Genomic DNA, 27440 nt, shown 5'->3' with positions numbered 1-27440 from the left:
ATCCGTAACATGATTCCCCTACTCGGTTCCAGGCCAAAAAAAAAAAAGAATTAAATTTGGGGATATGGTACCCGTCAACCGGGCAGCCGTTATTGGACACGAGGACCCGGAGAAATAACAGATAATGGAACTAATTATTGATTCGCAAACTTGAGTTAACATACAACGGGATACTGTCGTATGGTGGAAAAAAATGAAAATGGAAAAGGGGGAGGTTAATGCTGACACGTTGCTAAGCTCACAGCATGCCGACCAGCTCGCGAACAAACGCGTTTTCAGAAGAACTTGAGCTGAGTTGTTGTTTGTGGAATGATTGAGATATGAAGTGCTTGATTTCGGGAGTGCCAGTTTTTCTATGAATTTAATTATTTCTGACGAACCATGGAGCGTTTAAGATTCTCCTGAGGCGCTTATTTTTGAAAACATGAAGCCGTTTCACTTGGTTGGGTGTAACAAACTTCAAGACATTATATCCGCAGTGGAGTACGGACCGAATTAATATTCTGTAAAATAAGCATTTGATGGAGATGGAAAGGCTGCTAGAAGGGCAGATCAGAGAAGATAGTAGGTTTGCTATCCCTAAACCTTTCTGGGTTGGAATCCCTGAACCTTTCTGCCATGGAATTGTTGCGGTGTCTATCTTAAGTTGTGATACGCGCAGTGTGTAACGTTTTTTACGGAAAATGATGGCCTGGGTTTTCAGGGATTTGATTTGAAACCTCCAGAATTTGAACCCCTTGACCGCTTGATCAAGCTGCTTCTGTAAACGTTCTTGAAAGTATGCACTTCTGAGGTGGTCCCATTGGAACCAAGTTAGGATCTGGTGGTGGAATCTGGGGAAATCGAAAGAAAACCTTAAATTTCAAAGGCACGTACAAAATTTTCATATATTTTTTTATCTAAAATAATCAGATATTTGGGTATAATTTTATTGCTGGACTAATGTGACTGAAGGCCGGAAGTCGTTCAGTTCAAAAGCCGATCAGTTTGCTTTTTAAGCACTAACCATATGATATGAGAAGCCGTAGAAATGTCCCAGGAAACTGCTTCTATGGTGTAGTGATTAGAGCTTTCGCGTCGCATGTGCAGATCGTGGGTTCAATTCCCGGTGGTGACAGTTAGGTTAGAACATTTGTCAAATCACCTAGACTAGGTATCGGCGACGAGCCTAAATGATTTAATAATAATTTTGTGACATATACACAAAATTAAATTACTAACAAAACAAATCTAAATTAATATAAGTGTTTCGGTTCGGCATCGATTTCAAAGTGGTCAGTCAGTGATAGTTAAAATAATATTATAAATAGATAAATAGGTTTAGGTAGGTATTAAGCTAAATGGTGTGTATATAGTAGAATATAAAATACGTGTAGTAGATAGTTTAAATAAGGTTTTTGTTTATTTTTATTTAGTTAATACAACCATTATTTTGTACATATTTTGTTTTAAAACATTTTCTTTTGTTTTAAAAATCGTCAATTCAATTTTTTTTGTTAAAAATATTTTTATTCGATAATTGGGAACTATAAAATTTGTTTACGATGCGTATCATGATTTCTTACAGGGGATGGATTACAGGACGATTTTTGGTGAAGGGAGTATGGGTTTTCGCATCCAAATAGTGAGCAATAGAAATTGAATACACATAATTAAATATCGCTGATTGTAAATTGATTCCTATATAGAAGAAAAAACCCACAACCTCGCATTGCTCCACTTTTTTCGGTTTCTTAAATGGAAATTCGACTAATTATGACGACAACACTCTAACTATGAATAATAGAAAAGAACGGATGATTCTTAAGCTTTTTCTTATTATCTAGGTTTTTTCGTTAATCATTTATTTTTTTCAACATTATTCATAGAATAAATAATTGATTATATTAGCAATCTTATGACAAATAATAAATAACAATTAACTAGCAAATAATAATAATAAATAGAAAATAAGGTAATATTTTTCAAAATGATTCGTTATATGTTGTATTATGTTAATAAAATTGAAATAACGTGTTTGTACTGTATATTTAATAAATATGTGTAATAAATAAATATAAAACTGCTCGTACTCGAATACAACTTGTAACAAAATACCGAAAACATTGCTGTTGAAAAGTTGTTGAGTTTTTGGAGTTGTAGTTTATTACTTTATACAAATAAATGATTTTCATATTTTCAGCCTTACGAGACGTCTGTTGTCTTCCAGAACTAGGCCTGTCTGCTGGCGTACCATACTGTCGAAAATTCGTATGTAAACAATAAATTGTGGTTTTGTGAGGTACTGGACGATTAGGATAATTTTGAGGCAATTTCCGCTGAGTGGCAATAATGGAACGATAATTTTCAATAAATATTGTTACTATTTCTGCTTCTTCTTGTGGCGTATATTTATCCGTAATAAAATTTGGACATTTACACAAAACAATGGCTAAAGCGCAACTGAGCTAAAATCACATAACCAAGATGTCGCGCCATCAAAATGGTAGCTAGACTTTTGTCCAACCTATTATACCCGCTTTTTATTGGCAGCAACAATGCTATACAAAACCTACGTTTTTTTCTGACATTAATGCGTCATTTTGGAGAATTTAAAATGGCCTTTAATGATTCTCAGATGAACGAGATAACAAATTTCGCAGTTTTTTAATCAATTCAATGACTTTCAAACGCCCTGCTGCTTTATTAACATTTAATAACCCTGCAGGTATTTTTTGTTTAGAATGCATTTTCAATCAGTCACGTCCTTATCGTCACATATTTGTGTTCAACCAAAACTGCCAAGAAAGGTTTTCACGTCAAAAAGTACCACCTTTTATGACAGAGAGAATATTGTATCTGTTACACAGTGTATATTTAATAAATATGTAAATAATTAAATATAAAACTGCTCGTATTCGAATACAACTTGTAACAAAATATCGAATACATTGCTGTTGAAAAGTTGTTGAGTTTTTGGAGTTGAAGTTTATGAATTTATACAAATAAATGATTACATTTAAATTTATAGTGAATATATTACATTGTATAAATGGACACTTCCTAGTAAAAATATATAGAGCATCGGGGTTTTAAACTTCAGTACCTGTTCTGAGTTTTAATTCAGAGCAATTGAAAATCAAAACGAAATAGCTCTAAATTCTCGAGAATTGAAAATGTGTGTATGGTTGCGATTTAGTTCTGCAGTATCAATTTCGTTCTAAGCGGAATAAACATTACAGTTTATAGCTTCTATAAGTTATTTTTTAAAATAAGTAAATGTGCTAAAATTTATTGTATGTTGTATATGTATTTTTTCTGTTATATATATATATATATATATATATATATATATATATATATATATATATATATATATATTTATAAATTCTAAATTTAAATTTTGATTGTAAAATAGCTGGTTTGATAACCGTTGTTGTTAAGGTGATTGGACGGCCTTCCTGCTGTGGGTATTGTGAGGTTGAATTCAATAAGGAACAACCATTAGTCGATAGATCTAATGCCGAAGACCGTAGTTCGAAGTTCACGTTAAACAGTAGGTCCAGTCCAGATACACTTTAAGAGACTGACAAGGAAACTATGGAAAGTATAAAAAAGAAGTCGCCTAATACAATTACTGCTAAATATACAATAAATAAATAATTATATATAATAATTAATTACATAATTAATTCATTAATGATACGTAAATTAATTTTAATTCAAGATATTTATTTGAATATGATATTCTTTATTGTAATAACAAATAAATTGGTGAAAAAATAATAGGAGTGTTTCATTAAACTACGGTAAATAATTTGAAGCACTTGTTGTTTTAACAGGTTATTCACTTAATTAATTATTTCATATACAAATAAACAGTATTCCATGTTGTAGCATATTGTAGCAGATCTATTTGACTGAAGCTATCTTTGAAGTAAGGTTTAATTACTTCTTTAAGCCAAGTTGTTCAAAACATTGTGGTCTATTCAGATTATTGGATTAATATGTTGGTTTTCCGAACTCAAAATGTTTTTTAATATATTAATCAATCTGTTAATTATCGTCCTTAATTAAAACAATGCTGACAATTTATGCGGACTGAAAATAGGATTCGATTGATCTCCAAGTCTCATCCAATACAGATTTTTTTTATATAAAGCTAATAATTGTTTTTTAATACAATTTTACCGTTGTTTTATTTCTGTCAACTATTATTATATTTTTAATATGTTTAAGTTTTGTGTGTCACATGTTGATCAATATTTTTGGTATAAAAACTAATTTCGAACCGATTTTATATGAGTAAATAGAATAAATCATTAAAATATTTATAATAACATTTCACAATAACACTATAAAGTCAACCCATTAAAATATATCTGATAGTTTATTAATGCCATTTCAGAAATATTTATATTTTTATAGTTTAGAGCAATATATATATTTTAGAACAAAGAAACATATTGCAGCAACTTCCGGATGCTTCAAATAAAATAAAGTGTATATCATTAAAGGCATTCAGTATTATGAAAATTACTGGATGTCCAATTTAATGAGTTGTTGCTAGTCGAACTTGCCTAATCCTATCAGATAAAAAATCGTTACTTTCGCAGAGTAAATTTTTTTTTTGCGTTGATATTTCCGGGCTTGACTTAACGTTGATTTTCTTCTGAGTCTTGTAACATCTGAGTCTGTCTTTAAAATATTGAATTATTTAGGGTTTATTCCCATAAACTTTTGATTTAAAAAGAAACCCATAAGAAAAAGTCTAGTGCTGTTAAATCCGGAGATCTGGCTGGCCATGCTAAATCGCCACTTCGTGGAAAAACGTCATTCAATAATTGAATTGTTGAACGAGCTGTGTGCAGTGGCCTCATCTTGCCGAAACCACATGTACTCTAGTCCTTGCTCTTCCGTTTCAGGCATAAGAAAATTTCGAATCATGTCTTGGCACCGTTCAGCAGTAACAGTAACTGCAACACCTTGGTCATTTTCAGAAAAAAAGAGGGACCAGGGATGTTGATGTTTCAGCATGAATACCACGCCATACAGTTGTTTTTAGTTGATGCAATGATGTTTTATGAATTAATTGAGGATTCTGTATTCCCCAAAACCGACTGTTCTATTTATTGATGTGGCCACTAAGAAGAAAATGGGCTCCATCGCTCATTATCAATTTTGACGAAAAACCAGACACCCTTAGGATTGCATTACTTTACTCAACTCATTGATCAGGATTTCTTGGTTGTAATTTTTGGACTAATTGAATTTTGTATGGGAACATTCTCAAACCAGTTTTGAAAATTTGCCTTAAACTGCGTGCAAAAATGTGTAACTGGAAATTAAGTCCCCGAATGTTTCTGGAGACTGTGCAACACTATCGCGCACCAGAGCCACATTTTCAGAGTTACGAGAGGTCCGTTGTCTTCCAGAGTGAGGCCCGTCTTCTGTCATACTGTACTATCGAAAATTCGTATGTAAACGACAAATTGTGGTTTTGTGAGGCACTGAACGATTAGGATATTTTTGACGCAACTGCCTCTGAGTGGCAACAATGGAACGATTATTTTCAATAAATATTGTCACTATTTCTGCTCATTCTTGTAGCGTATATTTATCCGTAAAAAATTTGGACGTCTACACAAAACAATTGCTAAAGCGAAACTGAGCTAAACGCCACATAACCAAGATGGCACGCCATCAAAATGGTAGCTAGACTTTTGGCCTACCTATTATATTCGCTTTTTATTACCAGCAACGATGCTATACAAAGTCTACGTTTTTTTCTGACATTAATGCGTCATTTTGGAGAATTCAAAATGGCCTTTCAAATTCTCAGCTTCAGTTCATGTGATTTCAAATTTCACAGGTTTTTTGATAAATTCAATGACTTTTAAACGCCTGGACATTGTTGCTTTATTAACATTTAATAATCCTGCACGTTTTTTTGTTAAGAATGCATTTTCAATCAGTCACGTCCTTACCGTCACATGTTTGTGTTCAACCAACACTATCAAAAAAAGTTTTCACGTCAAAAAATAAGCATAGCATAATGCATAATGTAATTTTTTTATGAAACATCTAAATTGTTAACACCATATGTTTGAATAGGCTAGAAGACTATTTTTATAAAACTAATTTATCATAATTCTCCGTATTTACTTTATCTTTATAAATAACGGAATAAGGAAGCATATTTCTGCAAAAGAAATCGATTTGAAAGAAAAATTGACGTCTAAAATAGTGAAGTTATTTTAAATGCGCGCTAAAACATTCCAATTCTGCGTGTGAAGTAGTTGTTTTGATCGCACTGGACGGTTTGTATTGTTGCAGGTCATTTTTATACAATATTTTTAATAATTTTGTATTATGTATTAGATATTCTATCCTCTATGGATGGCGTCAGGGCCCTAATGTAATAATACAAGGGTAAAAAACCCAAATTAGGTGTGTATTTTCGTTCCAAAGCAAAAAAATCTTGCAAGGCGGAAACAGATCAGTATATTTTGAACATCAGTAACTTATTCACAGCAATAATATTATTCTAATATATTACTATTTTAAATGCCTTTAATTATGTCTAAAATGTAATTAACGTAATATAGAGTAAATAACCCTATTGATAACATTTGATGTTATCAATAGGGTTATTTAGGTCAATAGGGGCCTCTTTTGATTTGTTTGTTGGATATAGGAGTCCTTAATAATGCTGCCCTTTTTTCATTTACCAAATAATATAGAAAATTATATTTGAAGCATGAAGTCATTATATACAAGTTTCTACAAGATTCGAATGCGAACTAGACAGAATAAAATGAGCTTCTAAATGAACTCTCTGAACATTCATTAGTGTTCACTACTACGAACATATTTCTACAGAATGCAAAGAAAAATATTAATTAAATTCAAGCTTTCACCAAATACCATCCCATCATCATGAGATTACAAAGGCCAATATCAAATATCTAGTTTCTTGTATATAAATATTTCGGTAGGCTAGATTTCAGCTTAATATAATAGTTCAGGTTAATTGAACAATGTGATTTTATGAAGCTTTTATTACAGAAGTTTTAAACATTTCAGACAATGTATAAACCCAGATATTGTCATTGAAGTCAAGTAAAGTAAAATAAACTTTAAAGCAGAGATATAGTTTAAGCAATTATAAAGCAATTGTTAAGCAATAAACAAAGCAGAGATATAGTTTAAGAATTCATAGTTACAAATGTTACAAGGTCATTTGAAACAACACAGAACTGCTAAATGTTTAAGAAAATCAAACATTCATAATAAAATGTATATAATTTAAATCTTTTTTGTGTTGTAGTTACTATCAATTATGTAGAATATATATTTTAATAGCCGTATCAAATACATCTGTATCTCCAAAGTATCATCATAAAATGTTTCAGTAGGTTTGCCATCGATACAATTTTGTCTTGCTTTAGCAAATATAGGGCAACTTGATTTTAATAATACTATTCTTACAGTTCCCAACCAGCGATTTTGCTATTATTGTGTACTCTTGAGAGTTATGACCTGCATTTTTTAATTTTCGTGGCAAATGTTTTACTGATAGTATTTTTACTTAATGTTCTTCAATATTCTGATACATTTCATGGGCAGTATGTCGGGAATACTCAGTCACTTCAATTCTATAAAAATTCTTAATTCAGTTACGGTCAAGTTCAAATTTTGGAATGCAAAAATGATGATTTGGAAACGGTGTGTAAAAAGTGACGTCATTGTTTCGTAGCGCTACTAATAGCTATTTGACTTAACATGGCAAATTTTGCAATTTTATCTTTTTATTTCTTGTACAACCTTAGTAATCCCATTTTTAATTTTAAAATAAACATATTTTTAATAATCTCATCGCTCCGTCGCATGCAAAAAAAATAATTATAAAAATTTAATGCTGATGAAACGATTATATAATGAAATGATTGAAAAACGTGACTGTTTTTTAGATTTGTAAACAAGAAATCGTTGGAGGTACGTTATAATAGTTTTATAATAAAACATGCAACAGTGTTAAAGTTCAGAAGGAAAATCAAATATACTGAATTTTTTTTCAATATTTTTGTAACCTTAATAATTTAAGTAATTATCATTGAAATAGTCATTGTAATTTCCAATCGGCAGTATTCTACTATATATTATAAATCATTTAAGCTTTGCAGCAGTGACGTCGTTATTGTCGTGAAGCATACTAATTAACGGTTGATTAACAAGAACCCACGACAGTTACAAATATCAGTGCTGGCAATCCTACTAGAGTAAACTTGTCTTGAAAATCACAATACCATCCTCGAGACAACACTGGCCGTGATTAAAATCATCGGCGCATGCGTCTGCTTAATTTTTCAGATACCAGTCAGGAGTCAACACAAATTTTGTATCAAAGTTTCGCTGCGACCTCCGCTGACTGATCGTCAGTTTGACCGAGCATTTGCAACGAGATTGTTCAGTGTTTTTTAGTGGTAGTTTACAGGTGAGCACATCCAATTTACATTATCATCATTTCCTATTTTAATACAATTCTTCAGATGTTATTTCGTCATTTTACGTCATTCCTATATGTTTATATCTATAAAAACCTGTTATTTAATAACGAACACTTAACAATAATATTATTTAAAATAAACACAAAAAAAATAGTCAAGGCTGACGTGATTTTCGATAGAAACCAGAAAATATGTTCGGTCAAGATAATACGTTAATATGTCCAATTTGACCACATTGCTTTTTATTTGATTTTAGATAAATAATTCTGATAATCATGTTATTTGTATAATTAAAATAATCTTCTTACTAGTGATTTACTCTGTACTCGAGTAAAATGAAATTTCCACAAATACTTGTGGCGTCATTGGTTTGTACAATAGTCGCGGAATTTTCTTTGGGATTCACAATAAACGTATCGAAGAAGTATCGTATCTACTTTTATCTTTTACAAACAAGCGTTGCAATATATATATATATATATATATATATATATATATATATATATATAAACATGTTTGATTTATTATTAAAAATCCATTAGCTTATTAAAAAAAAAGAAACGTGTTGCTTGTATTATACCAGAAACGGTTATAGTTAAATAGTTTGTAGTGTTTTCTATTATCGTAGTTTTTTGAGGTTATAATTAATGACTGAAATAAAAGATCTCACAAAATCATGAGGATATTAAATAATTAATCTTCACAATAGTTTAAAAAATTTTGATCTGTAACAATCGAGTTTGAAAATTTTATTACTTTCCAAGTCTTTCTGACGATAAATTGGGGTAACTTTGTCACAAACATCTTTATTACACCAATTATTTTGCCGTCATTTTATGACAAATCAGGGAAATGGCAGTTTTAAATTTGTTGTTTGTTGTCACTCCCATAACAAGAGCTAATGTACTCTCGGTTGCTCTTACTCGATTTTGTTTATCTGTTTTTAAAATCGTATATATTTATATTAACGCCAATACGGTATAGACGGCCATACCTCATGAAGTGTTCTTCTATTATCTTTTTTATGTTCCATTTATATTTTCTTTATTCAAATATAAAAATATGCGTATCATACATAACTTAGTTTTCATTTCTACATGGCTTGTCGCAAATTATTTCATATTGTTTTGTGCTTTATTAAATTCAAGAACGAAGCTGCTGTCGTTTGTTTCTTTTTAATTGTTATTTTTTCTAGCTATAATATTTAGCCTGTTCAAAATCTCTTACTCTAGGAACTAAATGCTAACTGACTTTATTTTTTTTAATAAATAGTAATTTATTTAAATGCTACTGTTTTAAGGAATTTGTGGAAAAATGTTCTGAATGTTTCTTTGAAACAACCTGATTAATATCTCGTAAAACAGATCTAGTTTGAAACAGCAAGTTTTCTATTATTACTATTTAGATTACCTATTTACTATGACCGATTAACCAAACTATGAAACAAGGTAAAAAAATTTATCATTAATGACTTTCTCTCTTAACAGAATTCAATATATTTTTGATATACTGAGATAAACTATTCTGTCGTTAAATGTTTATTATTTTATGTTCTTTTATTATGTACCCAATCATACCTATAACTGACTAATTCAACAATAACAACATTGCATAATAGGTTTTGCGGTTTTTCTTTTCTTTTGTGTTGTTACTACTGGGCATCACGAAACGTGTTTTGAGGTAGACGGTTCGATTCGCACATTTTTTAAATTATTTTTTTGCAATTATCATATTGGCCTTGGTTGAATTAAAACGATGAATATTTGGGAAGTACCGTTAAGCAATACACGTTTTTCTGCAAATTGTTAAAGCGAAAGGAATGATTTAACGGCTGTACAAATAGCGTGTTAATAAAAACACGACAAATACTTTTCTAAAAGTGATGGTAAGTCGGGTTTGTAAATCCGTAAACATATATACGAGTTTTGTTTTTTTTTACCTTTTTGTTTTTGTTTTATTAGTATTTATAATTATCTGGTTCTTCAATAATTATGCATTTAGGATGGGGAGGCCCGATTCTGATATCAAGTCTAATTTAAGATTTGTGATAGAATTCGAGTGAATAAGATAAGGGGGCTTAATGCTCTTTGGCAAGACAGCAAAATAAAATAAATGAAAACAACTATTATGATTATCGAATTGTCTATATAATTAAAATTAATAATTTATCCTTATCTTGATTGATAGATTTATTGTTTTCTTCATTATTGGCCTATAAATTGGATTGAAATATATGTTTTTATTGAAAGTATTATTCGTCGATAGCCGCTACTTTTCCCATCTTTCAGGCAATTTAGGTATTTCATCTCGAAGGGACGATGTATCTTTTGAGGCTATCCACGACTCGGCCCATTTCTTGGTGTCTTCATATATCGAAATAAGTAGTAATCAGAAACACCAAGGTCTGGAGAATACGGCGGGTAGCAACTTCCTATTTTAATAATTCTAAGTATGTTTCCATCGGGTTTCAGAAATGTACTCAAGCGTTTTCATGCTAAAGAATAACATTGTTGTGTCTTTGTATCATATATCACAGTATCTCATAGTCCATTACACCAAGCATAACCAGATAGTTCACATTTCGGATTGTCCACTGTTAACCACCATTGTAACAACACTATGCAAATAAACCTTTCCGATTTTGCCATTGAAGCAGAGTTTTATACATGACCAAACGGCTTTCAATGTTTCTTCGCTTCAATCTCTACGACACAAAATATACAAGCTTTTGGATCTTATCCACGTTGTTCATTCAAATTGTTTCTTGTATTACTAATTCACAATTTTGCATATTTCTTTTGCGTTTTAAATGAATCAGTATTGAATAACGTCTTTGAGTGAATTTTTTGCCTGTCCAGAATCATCAAATTAAATGAAAATTAGCATTGATATACTTCAAAAACAAAAAAATCGTTTTAATAATTAATAAATAATTGAGTTTATATTCTAATACCAAAACTTCTATTTAAAATAATGCTTTTGTACTTCTAAAAAGATGGTCCCATATTTTAAGAAGCTTTAAGTGTAATAGCTGTCAAATACATCTTTATTTTCAAAGTATCATTATAAAGTGTTTCAGTAGGTTTGCTATCGATACAATTTTGATTTGCTTTAGCAAATATAGGGAATTTGATTTTAATAATACTATTCTCACAGTTCCCAACCAGCGATTGTGATACTATTGTGTACTCTGGAGAGTTATTACCTGCATTTTTTAATTTTCAATTTTCGTGGCAAATGAACTGATAATAATTAATAAATAATTGAGTTTATATTTTAATACCAAAACATCTATATGAAAAAATGCTTTTGTTCTTCTAAAAAGATGGTCCCATATTTTAAGAATATTTAAGAATAATAACAGGAAACAAAACATTTATAAAAGGAGGATATAGTTCGTGAAAACTTGTGGTCAAAACAAGATGAACGCTTACAAAATGGCCGCAAATCAAAACGCTAAAAGAGGTGAACCTGAATATCCGGTGGCATTGGAAAAAGCCTCTAATGATTGAGATCTGTGTCAATAAATGTATTTTTAACAGTGATACAACCTATCTCTTGGGAAGTTTCCATAAAATTCCTTCATCTAGAAAATGAACTACAAAAGAAGAAGTGAAAAATAGCATTTTCGGCGACAAAAAGCGTGTATACAGTATTGCTCATACATTAATACAAATTTGTATTGACAGTCTAGATTAATTTTCAGATTAATAATTAATAATAATAAATGTAAAATATATAACAAATATATTTCAAAAATAACATTTATTCAACTTAAAAGCTACAAATAATTTTTGTTACAGTCGTAAAGATTTAAACTAAAACTGAACATTCAAATATAATATACAATATTAATTTTTATTACTTCTTGATATGTTCAAGTAATAATTAATGATTAATTGCCCAATCTGTAAAAATGTCAAGAAGTTATTGTTTCAATTTTTGGCTCCATGGTAACACTGTCAACAGATCAGTCTTTTGTGCAAGAATTCTTAATTTGGTTGTATGTTTGATATTATTGTCACGTTGAAACTTTAGTGTAGACATTTAAAGAGAAGTTATCTTCAGCATAGAGCCCCTTTTCATTTCCAGAGTTATGAAACTACCTGGAGTTAATTATATATTGTATATAATATTTATTATTTATATATTTCTTTAATAAATATTTGTATATTTATGGTTAAACCTATTAGCTAAAGGTATTAACAAATTTATTCCATCTAATCTATGTAATTTAGACTCTTTAATTCGATTATTTCAACAGTCATAATTAGAAATTCTGATGTAAATTTCAGTTCACCTAAGCTTTTTCTAATTGCTGTAATAGAAATAAGTTCAGTTAATTTTCCTAATTTAATAGTATTCCTGAACAAGTTTTTTAACGAATATTTTTTGATTTGTTTATCAGTAAAAGAAAAAGTCTTTCAGTTCATCGTCTTCATCGAGAACTTCTCCATGTTGAAACAATTGTATTTGTTTGGAAATACTTTAATCCAGATCCAATTACTTGGCAAAGTTAATTTATTTCACTCCTGAATCGAATTTGTCCGTAACGATTTACTCATGGACCATAAATATTTAAACAATTTCATTCAATAACTGTGGCATATAGAATGGGGAAAGGAGTAAAAGGAATAGAGAAAGTTAGTTTAGGAGAATCATGCACGTCGATACCAAAGCCAAATATTCATGACTGTGAAATCATGCTGCGTATATGGTGGTATCAGCAAGATTTAGTGTATTAGGAGTTTCTAAAATCGGATGAAACTAATACTGCAGATGTTTACCATCAAGAATTAAGCAAACTGAATGAGGAATTGGTGCAAAAAAAAACAGTAATAGCTAGGCTACAAGTTGGAAGAGTTATGAATGATATACTCTTGCAGCTTGAGTAGAAATTTCTGGTGCAGCTATCGTACTTACCATATATAGGGCATTCTGATTAATCGGATTTATGCAGCATGGCTTGACTGATACACGGTATAGAAATTTATAAAACGGAAGATGTGTAAAAATTAGTAGATTGGGTTTGCCAAACCAACATAGCTATTTAAACACGGCATCACCCTGTTGTCAGAAAAAAGTTTTAGAAAATAATGGAAAATATTTTGATTAATGTATATTGTACCAATTTTTTCTTTTTTAATTTTCTGTTATAAATATTTGTTTACTGTCTATACGTGTAATATTTCTTTATAACAAGAATATTAATGACGTAATTTAATCACTGTGCATTATACAAACATACATATGCACAAACTATCAAACCGACCATCAGGTTTAATTAATAAATAGAAAAAACAAAAACTATTAAATGTGCTTCCCCTGGTCATTGGAACAATGCGTTGTTGGCTTCACCTTGAGCTATTTTTTGCAAATTATGTTCATGAATCATTGTATTATCTGTTATAATCAAATCGTTCTGATTTAACTCTTCCCAATGTACAACAGACACTGTTTCATTTGATTTAAAGGTTGCATAAGCAAAGGTCATCGGTTTTAAAGGCTAAGGGTACTAATAACACGATTATTTTTTGTTAGATTTTATTTTTATTAATTCATAATATTTAATCGTATAATGCATATCTTTAATACAACATATTTAATATAATTTAAACTCAATAGTTAATTGACACAATTTCTTCGAAAAAATATTTTTGTTCCAATGCCAAGACGTCTTGCGAAAGATATTTCTCCGAAGAAAAATATACTTTTTAATATTATTTGAAAATTTATAAATTACCATGACTATTGTAATGACCATGACGCAGTTTTCACTGAATCTTAATTAGTATTTGAGTCTCGCCTCTTAAGATAAAATTTTGCCTTGATGCCTCGGAATTAAATTCAGTGTTTATATATATATACATATATATATATATATATATATATATATATATATATATATATATATATATATATATATATATATATATATATATGTGTGTGGGTGTGTGTGTGTGTTAGTTAAATTATTATTTCGAAGAAGATGAACTGATTTTAAGACTCCTGAAGACTCTTCTTTCTAACTGAAGTGTTAGTTAGCTAACTGTTTCGGATATAATATAAAAATTAAGAGAGGTGTTAAAAGATCATCGGTCAAAGTGGCAATAATTATTTATTAGTGTTTAAATTTAAATATTGGGTGCATGCGTCTATCAGCCATTTTTATTAGTGAAAATTTAAAGTATAAATTTAAAAGATAGCTTAGAAATTGAAGGATCATATTTTTTCTGGAATTTATATGCGATGGGTAAAATCCAAAAGAAGAGGGTCTTGCAAAAAAGAAGAGCTTTCTTAAGTGTATTGTAACTGACAATGAAAAGTGGATCTAATATGATCATATGACAATCACAGGCACAAAAGGTTATGGGTTAGGCCAAGAGTTCCATGCAGATCGAAACCGAAGAAATTATTCACATACAATTTAATTATGTTGCTGTGCATATGATGGGATCAGCAAGGTGTATTGTATTATGAGCTATTACAACTGAAAGAAAGTATTACTGTAGATGTTTAGCGATATCAAATGAAGAAAGTGAACGATATATTTTTGAAAAAAAAACAGCAATAGCCATTAATAGACGTAAAGTGATCATGCATGACAACGCTTGCCAACATACATGTTAAGAATTTTGAAGGATGCACCGTTGTAGCTCTAATGGGACGTTTTGTCACACCTAGCGTACTCTGCAGACACAACAGTTTCTAATTATCACTTGTTCAGATCGATACAGCATGAATTGGCTGGTACACGATTTCAAAGTATTCGACAAGTGGGAAAATAGATCGATGATAGGAACGCTGCTACATCAACACAAGACAGCATCGCCATGTTGCCAGACAGGCGGAGAGAAGTTGTAGGAAAATATTTTGATTAATATTATATACTAATTTCTCTAAATAAATCCCTTGATTCCTCACATACAAAAAATTAGTAAATATATTCGTTCTGTTGAAACTCGCAACCCATTATCTAATCAGATTTATGTATTACAGTTTTTTTATTAATTACATCTTACATTAAATATATTTAGTACAATCTTAATTTACCAATTAATTTATTACTCTGTACTGTTCTGTTCTGTTGGATTTGTATTAATACACAAGCAAGGCTAATTCATATAAAACTAAACGACTTAAGTTAAGAATTCACTTATATACTAAACAAGTTGGTATGGTTTGGTTCGCTTCAATCTTCTGATTTCTTGCGTGTTGTCCAGTAGCTGTATTGCTTCCACGTTGCTGTGATTTAGAGATCTTATTTCATGTTTTAATGCGAAATCTTGAATCACTTTGTATGTCCATTTGATTTCGAGGTCATCGTCCAGCCCTTCATTCGTTACGTAGCGATAAGCTTTGGTAATTATTTGTAGAACTTTATTTTGTTTACGTTGTTGCACCCTCTATGTCAGAATTGGCTTTACGATTGACTGTTGAACCAATCTCTTTGATTTTAGGTCAAGTTGAGAGTATATTTCGATTAACTATTACAGTTAAACTTTGAGTCTAATCTACTCTGTTTTTTATCTAACATAACAGTTCCAATTGAACATATTAGCATCGGGATGTATGCCGAGGTATTTAGCTGATTCTGTTTAAGAAACCGGGCATCCATCAAGTGATAAAATTATGTTTTTGTCATTTCGCTGCAAGGCAAAAATAACATGGACAGATATGTAGCTTTTAAGCTGTATTTTCCAGTCTCTATTCCATTTTTAGATCTTGTTGAGTGCTACTTTTACTTTTTCTAGAGGCTTAGACAGAGATACATATTTTGCCATGATAACTGTGTTGTTGGCAAATATTCGAAGTACTGTTCCCTTTGTTGTAGGGATCAATACCCTGTATGTGTTACAATAATGCGATTATAATTATAATAATGCGAATTATAATTCAGTTATTTATAACTATTATAGAAATTTTATTCGTTTTACTATTTCAGTATATTTAAACAATATTTTGTTACAGACACATTCTGACATGATAACTCGATTATCTATATTGCTGACGTTCAGTTGTCTGTTGGTGGTCCGAGCACAACCAGCTGCTTCCGGAGGAAAAAGCTTAAGCGAGCTTCTTGGACAACCTAAAGCACAGCCTGCGGGAGGTAAGTTTTCTCATCGCATGTTTCGTAAACGCTTGACATTATCATTAACTTTAGGATCTGGACTTGATTTGGACTCCGACACACTCAATCTGATTAATCAAGTCTTTACGAAACCAACATCCGCATCTCAAACAGTGAGCTCGACAACGCCGGCCATCCAGAGTAACAGCGGCGGTGAACAATGTACCTGCGTTCCGTACTATCTCTGCAATAATGGTTCCGTCAACACCAATGGTGAAGGAATTATTGATATAAGGTAAGTCATTATTGGGTGATTTTCGCTCTGTATATAGACGGTTGGTTAATATAGGCTAGTTTATTGAGTATTATACTTCAGGCTTTAGAATATATGCTATAATATTTTGTTATTAATATAAATGTGCATACATACAAAAATGCTCACTAACTAACGTTATTCTGTATATTGCTATTTGCTGATTTATATATATATGCTTCCGCCTTATTAAAATATTAGCGTTTCAAAGTTGTATATATTATCGTAACGTTATTTTTAATTACACAATATTATTAGATATATAGTTAATCCAATAAAACAGCCAATGCACGTCACCAAAATTTAAGTCATATTCTCTAAGGTTTTGAAGAATTTTATAGCCATTTGACAACAATTTCGACCAGTACCAGATATAATTATATATTCTAAAGCATCAGACGGCATTTTGTCTCTTTTTATATTTTTTATTTTTATTATTTTATTTTTTATATTCGACGACATCTATGATGTGCATTGGCTGTTTTGCTGAAAGGACTATATACTTTTTAAATACATCTGTAAAAATAATATTTCTAATCCCCGATCTAGCTTAAACTTTATCATAGAGTACTTTTTCAGAAATTCAGCATAATTTCTATCAAGCATAATACAATTCAATGGTGCTCTTTGATACTTTTGTCATATGACAATTCGTTTTTGACAATTATTAATTACGAAATACCGACGAAAGAATTCCTTTATAATATTTTCTGGGAGCAGCTATTGAATTTAGGCGAATAATAAAGTTAAATGTAATAAGTTACATTTTATTTAACATATGTGTTTGTAGCACTGCGTTTAATTTAGTTAAGTTGAGCTTATCAGGAATAGTCAATAACAGTTAATTGGAATATAAACAGTCAAAAAAGTTCATAGTCAAATAAAAATGGTAATTACTATATCACTGAAATGCATACTTACGACTTTCTTATCCGACCGTGGCATAAGTAAGACGGAGATGAACGAATTTTAGGAAAGGAAAGAGACAATCGTTGGGATCTTTGTGTTATACTTCAGTATTCTAGAACATTTTATTCTAAATGATTTTAAACTCGCAAATTGCAAAGTAAAATTAATTTTATATTTAAAAAAAGGAATAGAATAATGACTCCAAATATGCTCTATCGTATTTTAATAATGTTTAAATAACGATAGGATAAAACTAGTCTTCATCTACTTATAAATAAAACGTTTATCTCAAAATATTGATATTTTATTTGATTGAACTGTTAGTGAGGCTATGTTAGCTTAATAATAAATATTTTATTTATATTATTTTACTATGTGTATTAATAATTTATTTCTATTTCCATTATTTATGAATCTCATTCAAGAGTATTTTACTACTTCTCAATCAAAATTCGTTTATTTTAATGTTTGTTTAAAATAGTCATTAAAAATAAAATTCTTAAAAGCGGCTTTATTAATGAACATTATTATTTATCAAAATGCAACAACATATAAAACTATATATTTGTATCCCATATATATCATCAAGGTTACGGGTAAGACAGGAAACCAAAAATGCTAAAAACCTATAACGATTGAAACATTCAAATATTTGATTCAATAGTAAAAAACTAAAGTTGCTCAAAAGTTACTTTGGCTTTAATAGTATATTAATATAAAAAAAAATCTTTTTTTTAAAATTATTGTGGAAGCAATAAATACTTCTTCACTATAAGGTCTATAGACATGTCATTGACACTGTCTACTTATTGGGTGATGTGATTTATAATTTTTAATATATATGAATAAACTCTAGTAAAACCAGTAAAACATTTTTTAACATGTGTACACTTTCTGGTATGATTCTATAATGATTTTATTTTATTTGTGTTCTGTTTTTAATGTTTCTATTTAAATGAAATATGAAGAGTCTGTCATCTGTTGGTTTCTTTGTTAATGTTATTAAAATTATTGTATAAATGTTTTTAAATTATTGGTTTTATTGAAAAGAATACAATTTTCAGTAATGGTTCGAAATTAATTTCTAATAATGGCGAGCGTGACTGACTTGGTAGCTAATTATCTTAATTTTTCAGCACATTGTTGAATGTTTGTAATTATATTTGTTAAGTGCATGTATTATTTAGAAAATGTTACAGTAAGAGCAGCCACTAAAATATTTCCATAAATAATAATCCAAGAGCATCAAGTAAAAATATAACAGGATTATTGAATTTAATCCGTAAAATATCGATTAATTTTCAGCTGGTTCATTCCAAATATAATTTATTCTCTATTATTAGACGTGGATTTGTAATATCTCAAATCAAACGCGATATTCGTTTATTTATCCTGCAAAACAAATTAAAAAGGATCCAAAAAGTCCAAAATCAACGTAGTGGTTTTTTTAGCACTTCTCAACAGATACAGCGTAGATATGACATTACTCAATGTGTCAATAATCAGCGCAGTAGGGTTTCCAATATTAAAATTATATAATACAATTATATTAATTAACGCATTTTACAAATAGCAAGCAGTAGAAAAGTAAAAAATATTAATAAGTATAGAACTAATAGAGATAGTAATAGAGAAGAATTTAAATATCATTCTTTTAGAATGAAACATCAATATCGAAATGTGGTATTTGATTTGAATATGAAAGGGAAAAATGTATACCATATGTTACAAATAAGATATTAATATCACCATTTAAAAAATGGTGCAGAAACGCCGTTGATAAAATATTACTTCAAAAACGATACAAAAGTAATTTTTACCTGGAGAATTATTTAAAATAATTTACTATAATAAGTCTAAGTTATCGAAACAGTACTTTCTCTTCTTTCCACAGAAAATCTTCCACTTAAGATAAAATCATACTATTAAATTACAATTTTATTATTTTTAGTTAGTATACCAATTCTATATTTATAGTACTAATGTTCTAATTGGTGATAAATATTGCAAAAAATAATAAGTGTATCAAAATACCATAATGACCATAATTAAAATGTGATAAGCTAAAAAGTTCATTAAATAATATAATCAATGTATTAAATTGTTAGGGCAGAAATATAAAATTGTTCAAAAAGAAAAAACAAGATTCATTATAACACAGTAACTTAACAATTATTAATATTGATAAATAACGTGATACTTCAAAACGGTATCTTGTTTGTAGTTTCAACTTCATCACCGTCTGCCTTCGAAGATCTAACATATGAATTAATATTAGTTACTTTACCAATTAAAAATCAGTTTAATCTCTCTAAAATTCAAATTTTTTATCAATTTAAACCGGATGAATTATGTAAATGTTCAAACAATGCAATCATAAGTTAATTCTGTGCGATCAAAAACAAGTATTCGTTGCGCAACCTATCTTTGTACGAGCATTCAATTATATTAGTTTTAATTACTCTAGAAATAATATTTTAGTACTATTTGTATATAAAATGTGCACTACAAATTCTCTGAATATAATTCTTTAATATAATTGTGTTATTTTATCACATAACGATTAATATAATAACTACAGAATTATATAAACAAAGTGGGATAACGAAATAACATGAACGCCTGACCTATACAAAATATTTATTTACTAAGAAGGTGTTGAGCCGCCATTTGCTTTTAAAACAGCTACAATTCTTCGCGGAAACATGTCTGAATTCTTTCTTTATTCTTGTAAAAGGACATCATGTTTGAGATCGAAATCCTCTTGGGTCTATGCTCCTCTAAGACTGCCCATAACGGTTCAGTTATGTCACGTCTAATGATTGTGCTGGCCATAGAAGATGTTTGATCATATTCTGATGCTACATTGGAACTTTTCCCTTGCTTGAGTATAGGAAGCAAGTAGTTCGTAGGCTTTTTTTGGTGTTTGTCGTACTTAAATCCGACCGTTTGTAAGAACCAATGTAAACAATAATCATCGGACCATACGACATTCTTCCAATAATCAAGTGTCAAGATCAAGATTTTGTGATAGTTACACGACTTCTTTCGCAGCTTAGAGTTAGCTACCTTTATAACGGGTTTCGCAATTGTAGCTTTGAGGAGCTCTCGTCGTACTCTTTTTGTCGAAATAATTTTACTCAAGTGACTGTTGAGATTTACTGTCACTTTTGCCGCAGTAATTTCATATTTTCTTGTTGTGGTCAATTCTGTTTAATGTTTGTCAGTTAATTTTGGGCTTCGCTCACTATTCCCCTTCGCCGATGATGTTGCACCATGTTTTGTGTATGTTGTTACTACCATGGAATACTGTCTTTCGTAAAACGTTAAACATCTTAGAGATCACACAATTCAGTGAAATATAACCTACAAAACTTGACATGTAAGCTGAGCAATATATACGCGTCGCATTATTTACACGTTTGCCAACATGCAAAATATGTACTACTATGTATGTACTAATATGTACTATGATGTTTATATTACTTTGATTATCCTCTTTATTTTTACTAATATATAGTATTTTAACTTATATTTATTTATTTTTATATTTAATAATATGCTATGCTTTATATTATTTAACAGATTCTTTTATCCATATTAACAATAATTTGTATATATCGGACATCCCTAAATTAACGAATATGTTCTCATTCGTATGTTGAAAATAAAGATTGTTATTATTCCTCAACTTTAGTTCACAATTTTTCTACAAAATATGACCGAAGAAGTGATTTAAAGGTGTTAGGTATAAAGGTACTTTGACGAACCGTCTAACATCGAAACAGTTCATAAAAGTGTTGCTCAGACCACAAATTCGCACGATTATTGGACATTTCGAGAAGATTATTTTGATTTCTATGTCGCGTCTATTCTGAAGTGAGAGAGTTGGTCAAAATTGTAGCATTCAGAGTTCAGAATATCATGTATGTATCACAGTATGGTGCTGCGATAACCCAAACTTTGAAAAATGAAAAAACCACTCTAATGAATCAATCACAATTATGTTCAGCGACTATGAAAAAGTCAACAAAACTGTACATATGTTGCTAACGAAGGTATGGTTTTTATAGCTAGTTTTTTAGGTTTTTTACGAATTATATAGTAATATATATCGTATAAAATTGTATAATTTATGAAATACTGTTTAAAAATATGATTCTTTAGTTAGAATTTGTTTTTCTGTCAAATGGAGCGTGAATTTTGAACTTACATGACTAATTTATGAAGCAACGCTGAGAAATGAGGTCTTTGATGAGAGAATTTATTAAATTTTTTATGTTTTTTTAATTTGACTTAATTATTTTTTGATGTATAACATATATTTGACATATAATAATAACATCAGTTTTAGAAAATAGTCTATAAAGCTTAAAGTGAAATTTAAATATGTTTTACTGTACTTTTGAGTCCTAATATTTGCTAATCATATTTGCTAAAATAAATAATAAAAAAATTGAGTATTGAAACTAGATTAAATATATATAACATATTTTATCTTGCTGGAGATGTTCATTCTATGACACACTACAGATTTATCTGAGCACTTTTTATAACATCTTTTATTGTACATACTTCTTTGCTATATTTACATTAATCTAACCCAAACTAAGACTTGGTTAAAATAAGCTAATGATAATTTATGCTTATGGAGTTTGGTTTGTTTCAATCTCCGAGATTATGTTTTTACGTTCAATAATCTTTTCATGTTTTATAATGAAATCTTAGATAACTTGGCGGCTTCGTTTGTTTTAGAGGTTATCATGTATTATGATAAGCATTAGTAATCAATAAAAAATGCTTGGTTTTGACAAACATTCTAGTTTATTGAGCTAATTTTATTAAGCAAACTGTAGTCTGATGTGGACTAGCGGAAGTCTAACCGAAATTACGACATCATGACACTCTACCTTTTTTTCAAGATGGTTTCCGAATTTTCGCATTTCCTTTTTTTAACGGCTTTTTCAACATAATAATCTTGAAAGTATGGAATGAAATTCTATATGGTAGGAGTAAAGGAGATGTACTACAAGTTTGTATAATTCGACTTCATACATAATTGTTTGTGCTATTTTAATACAGACAATTGAAGGCTTTAGTTTTGTAAGTTGTTATAAATTAGCCCTTTATTATCATAGATGTTTCTATTCAATTCCAGATTGCAATTTAATGCTCTGCTTTTTTTCTAATTTTATTATTATTGTTTAAATATACGATTAATAACATTATTTTCATGTAAAATCACCCCATTCGAAGATATGCGCATGTCTTGTTCCAGAAGTTCCATGTTTAATACGCCTAATTTTTTCATTTGTTTCGTGTGTTTTTTTTGTCAGATGTGCCATCACAGATCTCACTAATTTTTTTATACTATTGTGTGCATTTTGCATATATACTAATATTTATTAAGAATGTAAAATTTCGAATATAAAGTAAAGTAATATATGATTGTCAATATTTGCATAAAATCATCTAATTAGACCATTTATCTTTTGTACTAATTAATTGTGGTGGAGGATATGTCATATATGGATGTAAATAGTAACCAGTGACCTTAATAATAGCAGTCTACAAGTGGTATGTTTTGCTTTTTTTAGAATTAACGATGGACCATGTTCAAGCTACATCGAAGTCTGTTGTAACACCGAGGACCAAACTGACAAACCCATCACACCCACACCACCACCAGTACAAAAATCTGGTTGTGGACGACGCAACTCTGACGGCATCGGTTTTCGTATTACCGGTGACAAAGACAACGAGGCCCAGTTCGGCGAGTTCCCTTGGATGATCGCGGTTCTTCAGGAGGAATCGGTCGAAGGTGGCACCTCGAAATTGAACGTCTACCAGTGCGGCGGTGCCTTGATCCACCCTCAAATGGTGGTCACTGCAGCTCATTGTGTCAATAACAAAAATAAAAAGTACAAAATCCGAGCTGGTGAATGGGACTCGCAACACACCAAAGAATTGTACCCATACCAGGATCGGGAGGTACAAACTGTCACCGTTCATCCTCAGTATTATGCTGGAGCTCTTTACAACGACGTCGCCGTTTTGTATCTCCAATCTCCAGTTGAAATCGCCAAGAACGTCGAACCAGTATGTTTACCTCCACAAGATTTTAGTTTGAACGCCGCTACCTGCTTCGCCTCAGGTTGGGGAAAAGACGTATTCGGACAGAAAGGAAAATACCAAGTGATCTTGAAAAAAATCGACCTAGGTTTAGTTTCAAACCCAGTGTGTCAAGATCGTCTCCGAACTACCAGACTTGGAAAGTTCTTCCAACTACACAAATCATTCATTTGCGCTGGCGGAGAACCCGGAAAAGACACTTGCAAGGGTGATGGCGGTAGTCCATTGGTCTGTCCAGTTCCCGGAGATACAAATGACCGTTATTACCAAATGGGTATCGTTGCTTGGGGTATCGGCTGCGGTGAAAATAATATTCCTGGAGTCTATGTAAACTTAGCTCTGTTTAGAGACTGGATAGACACTCAGATGAAGTCTTACGGATTAGATACGTCATACTATACATATTGATCTTAATCTTTTAACTAAAATAAATAGTATTATTAAATTTTTAATCATATGTTGTTTTATTGTTTGCCTTGTAGCTGAGAAGACTGCCTAAATACGTCACACTTCGTTTATTAGTAACTATAAATAAACTGATGACCAATAGTTAAATAACATAATGAAGAATTACGTAATAATATAAACAAAAATAGAATTATTATTCTGAATCAATACTGATACTGCAATATATAATATCTCAACTTTTAGGATATAACGAATAATTAGACATTTAAATAAAAACATAGAGTAAACTTAGTAAGTAGTAAGCTTCATAAATATATCTATATTATAGAGTGAACGAATATTCTTTTAACACTTAAAAAGGCCACAGCAATGTTATACATTTTTTCGCACTAGCGATACAAAAATTTTCAGGTTTCAACTAAAGAACCGGTTTCCTATACCGGAGCAACATTTAACTCCCTTGGTGACTAGAGTAGCAGTTGAAATAGCAGGAGAAATGTGTTTTTGTTTGTCTTAAAAGAATTTTATTGCATAGGTTTGTTAAAAATGGAAAATTTCCCTTTAAATACTTGATGATAATACATTTAACAAATAAAAATTCTAATTTATACCCTTAAGGGTAGTAACCAGATAACTTCATGCAAATTGTTTCTTGTTCGTAAGTATTAGATACTTGCATGTCTTGTGATAATTTCTTCCATGTACTTATCTTAACTCTAAACTCTTAACTCCCTTAATTCGCGTAGTAGCAATTTTCTATCATTTTGGAATTCGCACTGTATATATATATATATATATATGAAAAATGTTAATTCATTAACTTCTAAAATATTTGAAAGTTCTGTGAGAGTTTGTTCTGTGTGTGTTATGTTTTTTAGTTAGCCCTAAGCCTCAAACGATACGTATATAAATTTAACAGCTATCGGATCATTAGTTTGTGAATTATAACATTTTGAGTGAAGCAACTTTTGTTATTGTGAAAAAATGGATAAAAAGTAATTTCGCGTGTTGATAAAATATTGTTTCTTGAAAGGAAAAAAATACAGTTGAATTAACATCTAAAATATTTGAAAGTTCTGTGAGAGTTTGTTCTGTGTGTGTTATGTTTTTTAGTTAGCCCTAAGCCTCAAACGATAGGTATATAAATTTGACAGCTGTCGGATCATTAGTTTGTGAATTTTAACATTTTGAGTGAAGCAACTTTTGTTATTGTGAAAAAATGGATAAAAAGTTATTTCGCGTGTTGATAAAATATTGTTTCTTGAAAGGAAAAAAATACAGTTGAAGCAAAAACTTGGCTTGATGCCCAGTTTCTGGACACTGTCCCAGGAAAATCAACCATCAAGGATTGGTATGCTAAATTTAGATGTAGTGAAATGAGCACCGAAGACGGTGGATGCCCAAAAGAGGTTGTTACCAAAGAAAATATTTAAAAAATCCACATAATGATTTTGAATGACCGTAAATTGAAATTGAATGAAATATCAGACACTCTAAAGATATTAACTGAACGTGTACGTCATATCATTCACGAATGTTTGAGTATGGGAAAGTTCTGTGTAAAGTGGGTGCCGCGCGAGATCACTTTTAATCAAAAACAACGACGAGTGGATGATTCGGAGCAGTGTTTGAAGATAATCAAGTGTAATAAACCCGAGTTTTTGCCTCAATATGTGACAATGGATGAAATATGGCTCCATAATTTCACTCGGAAGTCCAATCGACAGTCATCCGAGTGGACTGCACACGATGAACCCGGTCCAAAACGTGGGAAAACGCAACAGTCGACTGGCAAGGTTATGGCGTCCGTATATTGGGATGCGCATGGAATAATTTTCATTGACTACCTTGAAAAAGGAAGGACCATCAACAGCGACTATTACATAGCGTGATTGGACCGTTTGAAGGATGACATCGCCGAAAAACGGACGCATATGAAGAAAATGGTAATGTTGCTTGACCAAGATAATGCACCGTGTCACAAGTCAGTGAAAACGATGGCAAAAATCAATCCATCCACCGTATTCTCCAGATCTGCCACCCAGCGACTATTTCCTGTTCTCAGATCTTAAAAGAATGCTCGCTGGGAAGAAATTTTCGTCGAATGAAGAGGTGATCGCCGAAACTGAGGCTTATTTTGACGCAAAGAACAAATCATACTACAAAAATGGTATCGAAAAGTTGGAGGGTGGCTACAATCAGTGTATCACCCTTGAAGGGAATTATGTTGAATAAAAAAAATAATTTTGCCAATTTTTGGTGTTTTACTATGGTAGGAAGAGAACTTTTCAATTGACCTTATACCCTCTACATTATACCCTCTAATATAGATTAAACATGGGCTAAAACTCGCATGATATTTTTGGAACAGTTTTAAGTGGCAAAAATTAAATACTACATTATCGTATTTAACCGAAAAGATCTTAGTATGTTATGTGTGTTGTCCTCTTGAAGAATCCATGAGTTTTGGGTTTATTTTAGCTCTTTCGTCTTTTCATAACATAAAACAGGATTGAAAGTATTCAAAAGGATACTGTTGCGACGCAAATTTATTATGAATGTTTGGGACAGCCCTGTAAAATGTAAGTTACGCTAATTATAGAATTCTTTCGGTTCTATTGTTATAGCGTCTAATTTATTAGACCTTTTAACTGAAGTTTTTAATATTTATGACATGGAAAAGAATTATGACCTGATCAAAAACATAACATTCGCCGTATATTGAACGTCTGATAAGTATAGATAGGCAAAAAGATACCAAGTAAACAGAACAGGCGTATTCAACAAGGATGATTCCCATCAGCTCATTGTCGAGTGTTTCTGATAATGAGGGTTCAGGTACCGAGGCTAGACGAAAAGTGTGGGCTGTTAGACCTGGTAGAGGACTCTTTATGGCGCCTAACCATAAATATCAAGAAGACCCAAAATCGTGGATTTTTTGGGAATTCCTTAAGAGTCCGAAACGCACATTTTTTATCAGCGTGAGAATATCCTAGCTGGAAGAGTGTTTCCCACCCAGATATTCTCAGGGAATTGGGGTACAGAAAAGGGTTTCTTGGACCAGCCTGATCCAAAATCACCAAGAACCCGAGGGAGGAGCTTCAGAGATAAAACACTG

At 30.8% G+C, this 27440-nt stretch overlaps 1 protein-coding gene across 1 annotated transcript; it reads left to right on the top strand.

Annotated features, from left to right (window-relative positions):
• Positions 1-8334: 8334 nt before the first annotated feature.
• LOC143190202 (phenoloxidase-activating factor 2) lies at positions 8335-24366 on the top strand. The gene is made up of 4 exons (XM_076394366.1): positions 8335-8476; positions 16461-16599; positions 16654-16855; positions 23380-24366. Exons 2-4 carry the CDS (start codon positions 16473-16475, stop codon positions 24320-24322), a joined length of 1272 nt encoding a protein of 423 aa, XP_076250481.1. The 5' UTR covers positions 8335-8476; positions 16461-16472; the 3' UTR covers positions 24323-24366.
• The last annotated feature ends 3074 nt before the right edge of the window (positions 24367-27440 follow it).

This window comes from Rhynchophorus ferrugineus, unplaced genomic scaffold, assembly GCF_030347505.1.
Source record: "Rhynchophorus ferrugineus isolate W39M unplaced genomic scaffold, kcgeb_rfMv2 rfM2, whole genome shotgun sequence".
Lineage (NCBI taxonomy): Eukaryota > Metazoa > Arthropoda > Insecta > Coleoptera > Curculionidae > Rhynchophorus > Rhynchophorus ferrugineus.
The sequence above is the reverse complement of the archived record's forward strand: the minus strand, read 5'-3'. Positions and strand labels throughout refer to the sequence as shown.